This window comes from Mustela lutreola, chromosome 9 (assembly GCF_030435805.1).
Source record: "Mustela lutreola isolate mMusLut2 chromosome 9, mMusLut2.pri, whole genome shotgun sequence".
In the NCBI taxonomy this organism is placed as follows: domain Eukaryota; kingdom Metazoa; phylum Chordata; class Mammalia; order Carnivora; family Mustelidae; genus Mustela; species Mustela lutreola.
The window spans coordinates 140,347,608-140,362,962 of record NC_081298.1 but is presented as its reverse complement, the minus strand read 5'-3'; the positions used below and the strand labels follow the sequence as shown (position 1 = coordinate 140,362,962).

General features: G+C 38.6%; 1 protein-coding gene across 10 annotated transcripts in view; it reads right to left on the bottom strand.

Moving 5' to 3' along the window:
• Nucleotides 1-15,355, bottom strand: part of KIDINS220 (kinase D interacting substrate 220) — a 92,631-nt gene that overhangs the window by 39,850 nt on the left and 37,426 nt on the right. For all 10 annotated transcript variants that reach the window (XM_059132705.1, XM_059132708.1, XM_059132709.1 and 7 more), the window contains exons 14-22: nt 14,783-14,962; nt 13,589-13,754; nt 11,245-11,396; nt 10,778-11,067; nt 9,896-10,036; nt 8,935-9,178; nt 8,682-8,770; nt 7,084-7,228; nt 2,402-2,564 (exon numbers count right to left, since the gene is read on the bottom strand). In XM_059132705.1, coding sequence (XP_058988688.1) covers nt 2,402-2,564; nt 7,084-7,228; nt 8,682-8,770; nt 8,935-9,178; nt 9,896-10,036; nt 10,778-11,067; nt 11,245-11,396; nt 13,589-13,754; nt 14,783-14,962 — 1,570 coding nt within the window. The remainder of the gene's footprint in view (nt 1-2,401; nt 2,565-7,083; nt 7,229-8,681; nt 8,771-8,934; nt 9,179-9,895; nt 10,037-10,777; nt 11,068-11,244; nt 11,397-13,588; nt 13,755-14,782; nt 14,963-15,355) is intronic.

The window sequence follows — 15,355 nt, the reverse complement described above, 5'->3', positions numbered from 1 at the left end:
ACACAGAAATGTGAAAACTTCAGACACTTCATTTTCATCATAAACTTTCAGTGTCTCAAGTATCCCCGACAGGGCTACCGCGGAAGAAAATGCCGACGCTTTCCAGGGCTGTGAGCGGCAGCGCCCTCTGCAGGTGGCCTCTGCAGCCAGCTACTCGGCTCTCCCGCGCGGCGCAGCGGCTGTGAGACTGAATTCAGGAAGTGACTCACCTGGTCTGGGCTTCGATTTGCTCAGGTGTAAAATAAGAATCACAACACCGCTTCACAGATTGTGAGAATAAAAGGTGTTAAAGCGTAGAGAACTGTGACAAGCATGTAAGTAGTTTCCGGTCTCTGAGAGGCCTGGGCGGAAAGAGCTCTGCTACTTAGGAGCTAAGCGCCTTTGGGAAGCGACCTCAGCTTTCTGAAGCACAATCCTGCTTGTTAGTAAGGAACTGCTCTAACCACCGAGACTTCTAAAGCTGCGAGAGAACTAAGGCCCCTGACAGAGAACCTGGTGCCTGAGGAAGAGAGGCTGGAGATACACGCGCCAGAAGGAGAAAATGCGAATGAGAAGCGACCCCTCCTCCTTAAGGAGGACCCCTGTGAGAGGAGCAGCTCTCCTGCTGCCTGGATTTCAAATTTCCTGAACCCGATTGTACTACTCGAGCAACAATACCGATTCACGCAGACTCTAAGAATCCCCTTTATAGTTCCTAAATGAACGCTCAGTCTTTTCTCAGACATATTTTTATTTACACACAAATAACTGCTCAAGGATAAGCTGAAGTGCCAAAGAACCACCTGTCCATGCTACTTAGCACTTTGTGTAAAAAATACACCATGTGAAGAATAAATCCCATTATATTGGTATGAATTATAATTAAGAAGTTAAAACATTTAAAAAGTTCAATTTTAACTGCTGAAAAATGACTGTACTCATCTAGCAAACAATCGTAACTACACAACACGTTATGATGTAAAACTTATTCACGAAATAAAACAGTATTTTTCTACACAACCCAGAGAAAAACCAATTGTATATCTTATAAGAAAAAGATAATTTCTAAAATATCAAAGTGCAGAAGCAACTCAGCGCCACTATCTACAGCATGTGGCCCTTATGTATCACTGCCATCTGCTGGAACACCTACTGGATAGAGCACGCGGTTGAAACAACTTCAGTATAAATTAAACAGCAAAACCAAGAAGAGTTCATATGTGTAGACTATTACTACACCATTCTCTGTAATCCTAAAGCTAGTTATTTACCTAGGATTAAAAAAAAAATACATATATGAAAAATGGGGAGAGACCCCTGCATGGTTCAGTTGGTTAAGCAACCAGCTCTTGATTTCAGCTCGTCCTGATCTCAGGGTCCCAAAGTGGAGCCCCGCATTAGGCCCTGCACTCAGCATGGAGTCTGTCTGAGTGTCCTCTCCCGCCCGCTCTGCCCTTCCCTCATTCTCCTGCCCCCCACCTTTCTCTAAAGTAAATAAAAGCTTAAAAAATATGGGGATTGAAAAATCAGGAAAAACCATATGCTGACAGTATTTTAAGAAAAAACTTTTGTAATCTCAGAAGTTTTAATATAGGAACTATACACTCAATGCTTTGTTAGAGTTAGCTTCATTGATATGTTAAAATAATTGTTTCAGTTACACCGAGTTTTATAAAATTGTCTAATTTCTTGGTACTATTTGTTTTCTACGGGATAATTTATTTTGAGCAGTAACTGAACACTGAAGGTATTAAGTACTCTGACAAAAAGGATTTTAATTTCATTTCTGAATTGATAAATTGTCAACTCTTAAAACTTTACTTATCTGACATTTCACTGAACCTTAACTGCATGTTTTTTAAGAAAAAATTTAATTTATCAATTTTAAAAGTACTTCAAATCACTGAGCTTAAAGTAACAATAAATTCCTTTACTGTTTAATACAAAGAATGTTTTCCAGCTTATATTCAGTTCCAAAAATCCTCCAGATACAAAACTGAAAATATCTGCACTAATGATTTAAAAAATTTAACCTCCTTAATATTCAATGAAGACACTTAGAATAAAAATAAAATAGAAATAATAATGACATTTCAAGATTTGCATTTTGTATGTACAAATACACAAAACTAATAGAACTATTAATTTTTTTTTACCATGTAAGTTACACTGAAAAGGAAAGACCATGTCCAACTGAAGATGTAAATTTTACATTAGATATTTACCTGTGCTAATAGGACTCTAAAATTATAATGGAATTAATGAGAATGGTTGAATCCATCCAGAAGTATACATTTCATGCATATTATTTTGTATTCACTTTGCTTTATATGCATTAACTTATAACTGTAAGTTATAAATTATAACTTATAACTAACTCAATCTAAAATAAAGTGAAATATCAAGAGGCCAGACAAAGTACCTTTCATAGATGGTTTTTAATGTCATTTGATCTGGAATACCTTCAGTCTCTTCCAAATATAATATGAGCCATGAAGTTCGGTAAGGCCATTGCTCAGTAAGGTTGATCCAGCTAGCAAGCCTGTCCCAGTTGAAACTAATCTGATTGGCTCTCAGTAATCGTCCTTTAAAAAAATATAAAAACATTCTAAAATTAATAGATGTGTATTATTGTACTAAGTGAAACATTTAGCATGTTGACAATTAATTTAAATATTTAAAAGTTGCAACTTGATTTACACTGCAAATTCAAATTTACTATTTCCAGGGCTTCTATAATCCAAAAGCTGTACTGGAAAAATTCTAGGGATTAAACACAATTCTGTTTAATTCTAAAGTAATTTTTTGGTGTTATTTGCCACTAGTGTTATATTCTGCTTTGACCATGAACATGCAGGCAAAAATCTTTCAGAACTATGTGTCAGACAGTCTCAACACTGCCCACAATCAGACAGCAGAACATCGATGCACCCGTGACGGACCTCATCCTCTAAAGTGCCATCTCAGCTGTTAGGCAAATGGTAGAGTGCATCAGAAGGTGATCAGTTCTATGGAACAAATGAAGAAAGCAAGGTGTATAGAAGGAGGAAGTATAATTTATATAAGATAACAAAGGAAGTTCCCAATGAAAAAGCTGACTTTTAAGCAAAAACTTCAAAGGAGATGAGAAGGCCAGAATACATCTCTCCAAAGAAAGATCATTACAGGCAAAAGCAGAAGCCCTTGGGCAGAAACGTGCCTGGCATTTTCAGGACACAGCAAAGAGGTCAGTAAGGGATCTAAGAGCGGGACAGGAGATAAGCTCAGAGATAGGGAAAGAGGTAGAGAGAAAGACATCAAAAAGGGCCCCATAAGAAACTGTAAGGACTTAATATTTTTATCTTTAGTACAACGGGAAAATAAGAGAGTTCTGAGGAGAGAATAACATGACTGGCTTCTGTTTCGAAAGGTCACTGTAGCTGCCGCATGGAGAACCACAGAGGAAAGAGGAGGAGCAGGCTACTGCTGTAATGAACACCAATGAGGCAGGATGACGCAGAGGATACCGGTAGTATGTTACAAACCATGAAAAGTGGTTAGATTCTGGATACAGTCTGAAAACAGAACTCAAGGATGTACTACAGATTGGAGGTGGTATATGTCAACAAGGTATCGAGGTTTTTTCCCCCCAGGGAACAGGAAAAAGAGTTGCATTAACTGAGATGGGAGGCGATGGATGGATGAAGTTTGGGGCAGGGGATCAGAAGTTCACTTTTGGACATGGTATGGTCTCAGACATGTATTAGACCCCACTAGGTATCAAGCAGGCAGCTGGAGAACAACAAGGCTGAAGATACACATTTGAGAATCTTTTGCATGTAAATGGTATGTAACCCTTTGGGACTAAATGAGATCACCAAAGGAGCTAGTTCAGATAAAAAAAAGAAGAAACAATGACTGCACCAGGGGTATCCTGACACTAAATGGTAAGGGTAGATGAGGTTTTTATGGCACTTATTATTACATGACTTTATATGTTCTGTCTTTACCAACAGGACAAGAACTTTATCTTGTTCACTGCCTATCTCCACAATACCCAGACTGATATCTGGCATATCAAGATACTCACCATATATTTATTAAATATGTACAAAGATACTGATAACATTTCCATTGTATGGAAATGATAGAACATTTCCATTGTAGAACATAATCAATAAAGTTTGAGACCTCACTTAAAGGGATTTAATTACCAAAAATATTGCACATATATTAGACACAACCTCACTTGAAGTTTAGTTTATAGCATGCACCCCAACTTTATTCTAAAAGCAAATGCCAGTATAACTATCATAATAGTGTTAACACTAGTCAGTATTACTAAGTACCATTTAATGTCATGCAAAGGAACATATACTTACATATTAAATTTATATTTATGTTTATATGTATTTAAATTTATATGTAAGCATTAACATGGTGAAGAGCAGAATTCTATGCATGGAATCCAGTCACAGGGCACTAATCTTCAATTTTATTGTTAGCATTTTTATTTATTTATTAAAGTGGGTTTTTTTTGTTTTGTTTTGTTTTTTAAATTTGACAAAGAGAGAGAAATAACAAGGAGAAAGGCAGGCAGAGAGAGAGTGGGAAGCAGGCTCCCCACTGAGCAGAGAGCCCGACATGGGACTCGATCCCAGGACCCCAAGATCATGACCTGAGCTGAAGGCAGAGGCTTATTACCCCACTGAGCCACCCAGGTGCCCCAACATTTTTATTCAAAATGTCATTTGAAAACTGAAACAACTGGAGCATATAAAATCTGAATTTCAACTTTAAAATTTTATTTACTTTTTTATTTATTTTACTTGAGAGAGAGCGAGCAAGCGAGCGAACAAGCAGGGGAACGTGAATGAGAGTGCAAGGGCCGGGGGGGGGGGGGCAGATACAGACTCCCTGCCGAGCAGGGAGCCTGAGGATCCTAGGATGATCCTAGGACACTAGGATCATGACCTGAGCCAAAAAGAGACGCTAAACCAACTGAGCCACCCAGGCTTCCCCGAATTTCAACATTTTAAATTATAAGTTAATTAAGATCCAGGTTCATGAATTGGAAGACTCAATATTGATATTTTAACCCAAGTCATCTAAAATTCAATGAAATCTGTCAAAATTCCCATAACCTTTTTCGCAGAAATAGAAAAACCCATCCTAAAATTCATATGGAATCTGTGACACTGAATAGCCAAAATAATCCTGAAAAAGAAGAACAAAACTGGAGGACTCATACTTCTTTATCTCAAAACTGACTACAAAACCACAGTAATCAAAACAGTACAGAATGGCATAAACACAGGCATACAGGTCAATAGAATAGAACAGAACAGGAGAGCCCAGAAATTAATCCCCGTGTATATGGTCAAATGATTTTGACAAGGGTGCCAAGACCATTAGATGGAGAAAGGACAGTCTCTTCAATAAATGGTGCTGGGGAAACTGGAGATCCACATGCTTAAGAATGAAGTTGAACCCCTACTTAACACCATATATAAAAATTAACTCAAAATAGATCAGGTTACCTAAATGTAACTTAAAACAATAAAATGCTTAGAATAAAACATAGGACAAAAATTTCTCAACACCGGATTTGGCAGTGCTTTCTCGAATAGAACACCAAAGGCATATAAACAACAACAACAACAGACAAACGGAACTTCATGAAAATTTTAAAATTCTGTACACCAAAAGGCACTATCCACAACAACAACAGACAAACGGAACTTCATGAAAATTTTAAAATTCTGTACACCAAAAGGCACTATCCACAAAGTAAAAATGCAACCCATAGAATGGGAGAAAACATCTGCAAATCATGTATATAGTAAGGAATTAATATCCACAATAGAGGGAACTTCTAAAACTCAACAATAAAAAACCCAAACAGCTCTATCCAAAAATGGACAAAGGACTTAGATAAACATTTCTCCAAAGAAGATACAGGAATGGCCAATAAGCATATGAAAAGATGCTCAACAGCACCAATCACTAGGAAAACGCGAATCCCATCGACAATGAGATACTACCTCTCACCTAATAGGATGGCTACTATCAAAAAAATAGAAAGAAACAAGTGTTGGCGAGGATGTAGAGAAATTGGAACCTTTGTGCATGGTTGGTAGGAATGTAAAATAGTGCAGCCATGGAAAACAGAATTAAGGTTCCTCAAAAAAATTCAAAAATAGAAATACCATGTGACCCAGCAACTCCATTTCTGAGTATACATCCAAAAGAACTGAAACCATGGTCATGGAAAATATTATGATGCACTCATGTTCATAGCAGCATTATTCACAAGAGCTAAAATATGGAAGCAACCCACATGTCCATCAACAAATGAATGGCTAAGCCAAAATGTGATATATACATACAACGGAATACTACTCATTCTTTAAAAGGAAAGAAATTCTGCATGCTACAACATGAACCCTGAACACATTATGTTAAGTGAAATAAGCCAGTCACAAGAAGATAAATACTACATGATTCCACTTATATGAGGTACTTAGCATAGTAATATTCTGTAGAGACAGAAAATAGAAAAGTGGTCGCAGGCACTGAGGGAGGGAAGGAAGGGGAGTTATGATATAATGGGTACAGAGTTTCAGTTTTACAAGACGGAGAGAACTATGGGGATAGGTAGTAGTGATGGCCACACAACAGTGTGAATCCGTTTAATCCCACCAAATTGTGCCCTTGAATATGGTTAAGACCATAAATTTTGTTGTGTATTTTATTTAAGCCAATAAAAAAGAAAAAAATCTGTCATTTGAAAACTGAAACAATAGCGGTGTATAAAATCTGAATGTCAACATTTTAAATTATATACTCAGTCATACAAGTTAGCATAAAATTATCTTTATACAAAGAGAAAAACCTGAGATGAAATAAAAGATTTTTTAAGTCATCGAATTTTAAAAATAACAGTGTACAACCAATAGTTGATTTTCATCGTCAAAACTAATGTAGGTTTTATTAGATATACTTAATGCAAATAAAAGTGGTACACAGCAGTATAAACGTTACGAACACAGTACATCCTTCTGTTTCTGAAACTGAATTGCTTTCCTAATGTGATCAAGTTTATTATCTACTATAAGAAGTTACCTGTCACAGAAACAATATTAAGTAACCTTCTCATGGTCTGAGGACTTATGTCACTGAACCAGTCCTCGGTAACCAGCAGTTTTGTAAGATCAAAGGACATCTGCCGAGTAATGGTCCGCTGCATCTGCCTTCTTCGGTAAGTATCCTGGAAGAGTTTAAGAACAATAAGCATGAACCAATACTTCAAGTCTGAGAACTTAGGGCTTTTTGAGAAGTTATGGTATGTTTATGATGACAATAAAAACAATCCAAAATGTTAGTCAAAGAGGAAGATTATATAACAATAATAGGCATTATTATTGTTATTCCCTGAGGCAAATCTTTACAGAGCAGTTATAAAGTTGTATTAGCAACAACTGCATCCAATGGTGTGGTTTAACTTCAGATGTATTTTGATTTATTGCTGTACAGTTAGAGAAAGCTAAATGCCTTAAAGATTATAAATAAGCAAAATTTGGTAGAGAATGCAAGTCAAACTCTTACAGGAGTTCCAATATCAGAGGGACCCTGAAATAACAGAGTACATAAACTCTTTATTTCAAGGATTCAGCATTTTGATGTTTGGGTGATTTTTAAATGTGTGACAACTACGCTTACATATGGATAAGAATTAGAGGCACTCCAGTGGGCAGAGTGGGGCAGAGAATCCCTTCTAGTCGGAGGAAGAACAGGGACAACAAAGGCGAGTTCTCCTCTGAAGTCATGGTGGATGCAAGCACAGGGAGCCCAAGAGGCCAGACTACTAAGAGACAAATTTGAAATGGGAAATGATACTCTCCTAATTTAGTATGATCAACTGTCTTTCATATTAATTTTGCATTCATACTTGTACAGGTTAGAGACATAAAATCAGAACATCAAAATGTCATTGAAAACACATATAAAATGTCTCAAATGTAATGGCAGCAACCTGGAAAAAGAAGAGAGTGCCAGTGCTGGCCCAGCGTCAAGTGGCATTCTCACCATCCTGTACCCCGAGTGGACATCTTCCTGTCTTGTAACACGCCCTCGATCTCTGTACAAAACAGGGTTCTAAGAGTGGGGTAGGGCAGGGAAAACCTGAGTGTTCGAGGAGAAACCCAGATGGCCGGGCAGGACACAAAATCACTGCGTGGGTGCAAAAGAAAGGGACGGGGCTTGCAGCCATCAGGGAGGGAGGACGGCCGGCAGGAAGCGCACGGAGCTCTTCTCACACCATGAGCCTCTTTCCCCGCTATGGTCTGGTGGCAACGGGCACCTGGAATGGGTACAACTTGACCTGGAATGGATATGGGCCTTCTCCACCCTGGATGACATCCTCTGGAGAGTTTTAAAATCTCACTCGCAGAGAGCCTAATTCGGCTGCTCTGAGGCCGGTGCCTGGGAACAGGCCAGGGGAGGAGGAGGACTACCGTACAATCCACAGTTGCTATGGGCTCCAGGCTCACGTAGTTCCTAAAAAGCCATCTGAAGCCGAAAGGAAATTCAGTAATAAAATATATTGGATGAGCTTAATGCAGCATCTACAGCAGCTTATAGCTTATATTTGAGTTGCATCACCTTCGCTCTACTCAAACAGCAGCACAAGAACACGTGGCTCAGAACAAGGGGCAGCTTACCCGTCTGTTCAGGGCTGTTCTGCTACCGAGCTTAGTCATTTCTCCAAGGCTGTTCTGTGAAACTCTTCTGTCAGCATCTTCCTGGGTCCCTTAAAGAATTTGTTGAGAAAGCATCACTCTATTAAAATTCTGTTGTACATGACATATAAAGAGAAGTGAAATACCAACAGTATTTTTCAAGGTAAAAGGTGAGTCACCATAAAACATTACGTAACTCCTTCAAACTGAAGTGCCCAAGGAACTGACTCTTTACCTGCAGTATCTGGGCACGGAATGTCCCCATTTGTTGTTGAAGTCACAAGAAATTTTCTTGCATTGCTGAGTCCACGACTATTAAGAAAAACAGGTAAGTGAACTATATTGCGCATATAGTCGTGTCCGTTTATATTTGAGTCACGAAGCACGCTGTTGAGGTTCTGGTTAATTGCCTTGATGATAATATGCGGATCACTTGCAAAAATGGCAATGAAGGGGCCTTTTGAAAACAGAACTCGGACCTGTGGTAGAAAAAATGTGTACTTATGATATAAAGTTCAAATTATCCAAAGCAACAAAAACCCGTATTATCCTTTGATGACTGTATTTCTTAAATTCTACTTTTTTCAAAATATTATTTCATATGAAAATAAATTTCATTAAGGTCTCAATCTGGTTTTTCACCATTTGACAATTTTTCATCACCTAACTGTAATAAAACCTAACTGATAAAACCTCCACAGAAAACAATTAACCCTGTCCTATTCTGAGATATTTGTGGTCTACATTAAAGGAAAGAACGACACACACAGACATATTTGTGAGCAGACATGAGGCGCTGGGCACACTGGTGTCTCTCCACAGCTACATACTACTGCTTTACCATGCCTCACAGAGAGCCACTGATGTACCCCGCCTTCAACAAAAACTACAGATTCTGAGGGTTCCCTACTATTGCCTCTGATTCTAATCATAATCATCTGCAAAAGAAAGGTGGAGTCACACCATGGACTTTAGAGCTACTCCATTCATTTGCTCACACAGCCATTGGGCTAAAATTGTTTAAATCTGTTTGTGATGAGACATTTACTCCTGTTATGCTTTTGCACTTAAAAAAAAAAAATGGTTGGTTTTACAATAGAAAAAGTACTATTCAAATTCCACTTGAGAAATTCACAAGTCATTCCTCTTGGCTGCCACATGTGACAAATGTAAGTTTCAAGATGGCTAAGACATACAGTGTCCAGCATCTGGAGTACTTTGTCCTGCTCGCAGGCGTCCAGTCCATCAATGATCACCACCAGTCTTGTCTGATTCTGAGTGAAACTGTCAATGGTTTTTGCCATCCTGGCCATTAGCTCCACTTCACACTTAAGAACCTGCACAACAGAAAGGACAGAAGCACTGAAGATGTAAGAAATTGAAGCACATTTCTTAAAAAGCCTGACAGAATCTCATCTAACAGGAAGAAAAAAAATCCCAAGTCCTCACAGCCAGTTCTGGCCCCATGTAAAACTGCAGTGAGTGCTTCACAATTTATAAAGTGACTTTACATAAATTAGAGCCCTTTACCCACACAATGAGGTAGCCACAGTCATAACCACTTCAAAAGACACACTAGGCTGAGTGACTTATTTGCCAAGATCACATGCTCTGAAAGTCATTGAATGCAAATTCAAATGCTCTGAACACCACATTACAGTTGGCTCCAGATGGCCTGTGACCTTGATCAAAGGAAAGGGGCTATAGATATTGTATGAAGTCCCTTTTGAATCTAAAAGTACAATCCTATTTTATATGTTTTAGTGGTTTAATCTGCTTTCTCTACTGAGGAGCCTATCTTATCAGGCAGGAAACCCAGTTATTAGGTAGGTGGTGGTGACCTGTGGAGCAATCTCCTAATTCCTAGGAATACCTTATAAAAGTCTATTTTATAAAAACCTGTATTGTTTTAATGTTTCCCACTTCAAACATATATTTCCACAGGGCAAATGTGGAATAAAACTAAAAACAAATGCAACACTGTAACATTGACAGAGTCCACGCCCTAAAGCCCCACCATCAAGGTCATGGTGGCAAGCTCACATTCAGTTACTTCCGAATGATCCGTGAGCACTTACCTTCATGAATCCTTCACTTTTTAGCTTGTGCAGTTTGGAGGCAGCATTATGGAGGCGTTTCCTCTGAGAATTCAGGAGAGAGTCCAGCACCTGCCACCACGTACGGCAGTTCAGCACGAAGGCCAAGCCCACTATTGAAGCGATTGATATGAGAACAGCATTCACTGTCAGATGTTTCGGGTCGACCCTGAAGATAGCCAGGAGAGTAATTCCAGCAATAATGCAGCCGAAGATAAAAAGGAAGATGACAAAGGATGGCAGGCAACAGGTCTTTTTCCATTTCTTTTTGCCTGTAAGACAGAAAATGGTTTTACCAATTACTTACATACGAAGCATCTAGAAGACCATAAATGTGACAGTCATAGCATATGAATTTCTAACACTCGATTCATGTTTTCACAGGAATATTCATCCCATCCTCATCCTCTACACACACACACAGAGGAGGAGGAGCAAGGAAGGCCTACCCTGCGAATCTTCAGTCTTGAATACTCGAAAGAGCCTGGTCGCCAAAAAGCCAAACTCTCTCTCACAGGCATCCGAGAGAGTAGCGATCATTTCAGCCATCGATGTTTCTCCACCCACACTGGACAGCCTGTTGTAATCTGTGAACAAAAACCTTGGGGGGAATGGGGGAATAAAATGTAACTTGGGTATCTAAAGAAATAAATAATTTCTATATACGGCATCTCTGTATCATGTGACTCTACATTTTCTTAAAGTCTCTTTTAAAATATTGTCATTGAAGTTCTTAAGAGGGAAAAGAACTTGTAATTAGGTTCCTCCCACTTCTAGCATCAGACATACCTGTCTTAGGAAAAGGCAATAACCCAAGTGAAATGCAGCAGAGTTGTATGAAGTTAACTGACGAAAAGCAGAGGAGTAACACATGGTGGCAGAGCTCAGGCCACTGCAGGTGGCCGATGGCACAGTCACTGAAAGAGCCACTCAGGGAAGTGTGTGAGGCACCAACGGAGAGATCAAAACGCTGACAGGATACTACAGTCATTAAGAATTTAAGGCCATTTGAAAACTCAAGTTTTAGAATGTTTTATTTATAGCTTAAACATTTAGTAAGGACTTAGAAATGAGGTGTGAAAGATTCTTCTCAGGTCATTCTTTGAGATAACTGAATCATTTGTATCCTGATTCTCTGAACGGATAGGACTTCTGCATTTGCTCCTTTCTCCCCTTCCATCCCTAAACTAAATGATCACCTCAATGGTATGTAAAAGCACTGTTTTCAAAATACCGTCCAGGATCACACTGTACTCTGTTGTGTGACCTTGACTTAGGCTATTTTATTTTTTTTAGATTTTATTTATTTATTTGACAGAGATCACAAGTAGGCAGAGAAGCACATAGAGAGAGAACTCCCTGCTGAGCAGAAAGCCTGATGCGAGGCTCAATCCCAGGATCCTGGGATCATGACCTGAGCCAAAGGCAGAGGCTTTAATCCACTGAGCCACCCAGGCACAATTTATGCTATTTTAATTGTTCTTTTTTTGAAATACCGTGTCATTAATTTAAAATAAATTTTCTGGGGACACCTGGGTGGCTCAGTGGGTTAAAGCCTCTGCCCTCAGCTCGGGTCATGATCCAAGGTTCCTGGGATAGAGCTCCACATCGGGTTCTCTGCTCAGTGGGGAGCCTGCTTCCCCCTCTCTCTGCCTGCCTCTCTGCCTACTGTGATCTCTGTCTGTCAAATAAATGAATAAAATCTTAAAAAGAAAAAAATAAAATAGAATAAAATTTCCGTGAAAATATTTCCCTCAATTATTTTATTCTACTCTGCATGTTTTCTTAACTTTTCATTTTACCTTTTCATCTGTAAATCCTTCTAATACTTAATCATATATGCTAATTATGTAAGTTTTTATCTTTATCTCTTATATTCACAGTTTTGATGTTTCATCTAGTTTGGCTTATTTATTCAACTTAAGTTACACATTTTATCTTTTAATAATTTTAAAATTCTTAATCATTAGTATCCATTTAACTATTTTGCTAATTTCTACTAAATTCCTCTTGCTTTCAATTCCTTTTTTCATTTGATGTTCCTCTGGAGCCCTCTACTTTTCCTTTATTCTTGACATATATGTTTTTCACCTTTTCTGAACTATTTTCTCATACATTTCCTCTTTGACATTAATGATAATTTTAGATAGGCAAGTCAATTTATTTCCACAGGCAAGGAAAGAGCATCTCAGAGGGCACGCTCAGTAGCCAACATTATAGGCTAATGCAAGGGGATGCCAGGCCCCCATCCTACATCCTGCGCTCTCTTCAAAGTGTTCCCAAAGGATGGGAAAGGCGTCGTGTCGTGGCAGGGTGGGAGATGCTCGGATCAAATTTGGTAAATCAAAGTTAACCAGAATTTTTTAGGGAGAGGTGTCTCTGTTCCTTTTACGTACAAGAGGAAGATATAATATAAAGTGCTTTCTCAAACCTATTTAACCAGGACGTGTTGTTTTATTTCTCATATATGAAGTTTAAGAAAAATGCCTTGGGATGCCTGGGTGGCTCAGTCGGTTAAGCGTCTGCCTTTGGCTTGGGTCATGATCCCAGGGTCTTGGGATCGAGACCTTGCTTGGCTGGGAGTGTGCTTCTCCCTCTCCCTCTGCTTCCTGCCGCTCCCCCTGCTTATGCGCGCGTGCTAGCTCTCTCTCAATCTCTCTGACAAATAAATAAAAACTCAAAAAAAAAAAAGAGGAAACCAATGTTTTTTGGAATGTACACTGAGAAAGCATTATAAACTTTATTTTTGCTTCATCTTACAAAAAGCTACTTCTGTCAAAGGGACCAACTTACCTCACAGGTAAAGCTTTAGTGGTCTGCTCTGGCAATTCAGGTGGGTTTACAAACATCAATTTGAGGAGGAGTTCCAAATATCCAATATGTCTTGCCAATCTAGTGCTGAGGACCCAGGCCCAATTCCAACTCTCTCCTTCCCTTCGTCCACCAAAGTAAATGACAACTGAAATACACAGTTTTTAAAAATTATTCAAAACAATCATGACCCAAGCAACCTCTTTTCTCACACTGGCAAATATTAAGTACTGAGAGGCAGGCTTACATGACTCTCCCTGGTTCCATGCTATTTCCTAGCTATTCCTCAAAGAATTCCTCAGCTAATTCACCAACACAGAGAACGTGTGTAGAAAGTAAACTAACGGGCGCCTGGGTGGTTCAGTGGGTTAAGGCCTCTGCCTTCAGCTCAGGTCATGATCTTGGGGTCCTGGGATCGAGCCCCACATCGGGCTCTCTCGGCTCAGCAGGGAGCCTGCTTCCCCCGCGCTCTCCCTCCTGCCTCTCTGCCTACTTGTGATCTCTGTCAAATACATAAGTAAAATCTTTAAAAAAACAAAAAGTAAACTAACTAAAATGTGATGTAAGAAACACAATGAGAAAGATAATGCCTTAAACAGAAACATATGACTTAGTTCAGACTCAAATATAAATGATTTGGGGTTTGTCACTTTTTGCACCTGTTGAAATCACCAGTTCCTCCAATAGTGAATCTATTTCCTCTGCTATGACTGAAGATATCCCCTAAGAACGGGACTATAATTGATGTTTTTTACTTTGCTTTTAAGTAAAATGAAGATCATAGGGATGATCAAAATGCCCAACAGCATCCCACTGACGGCTATGAAGACTTACTTTCAAAAAAGACCTAAATATAGTAAATCATTAACATATAAAAAAGTGAGTATAGTAAATTAGAGTTCTATTTCAATATTAATGAGCAGTACACCAGTGTTTAAAGCTATTCTAGCCAGATTGTGAACAATGTTCCTTGAAGCCAACTTACAAAATAGCAAAAAGATTATGAAACTCTTGTAATTAAATATGAAAATCACTTACGGGAGAGATATAGATAATATTTTATATTTCATAAATATAGGTATATAAATATAAAATATTAAGATAATATTTTAAATAAAACAAGAAGTACTTAACATTATCTTTATTTTTTGAAAAAAATAAAAAGCAAAAACTTACTAAAAAATATGTATAAGAGAGCCAAGAAGCTCAATGATACTGCTATTCCAAGATTCAGGTCGACAGTGAAAGCAAACAGTAAACCAAGCCCCCCACAAAGCAGCAAGGTCAGAAACACTATGAGCCAGGAGAACTGAAAAAGAGGCTCAATCTGTTGTCCTGCAAAAGTCTTCATTTCATCTGAAAGAGAAACGGGAAAACCTTAATCCATTTTTTTTTTAAAGAAATACAACAACTTTTTTCCCCCTCCAAGTTTTTATTTAAATTCCAGTAATGTAATATTAGTTTCAGTAGTTTTGGCTTTCTTCTCCCAAGTCTTTGAGAATACAACTTCTTCTTTTTTTTTTTAATTTATTTTTTATTTATTTTCGGCATAACAGTATTCATTATTTTTTCACCACACCCAGTGCTCCATGCAATCCGTGCCCTCTATAATACCCACCACCTGGTACCCTAAGCTCCCACCCACCCACCAATTCAAACCCCTCAGGTTGTTTTTTAGAGTCCATGGTCTCTCATGGTTCACCTCCCCTTCCAATTTCCCCCAACTCCCTTCTCCTCTCTAACTCCCCA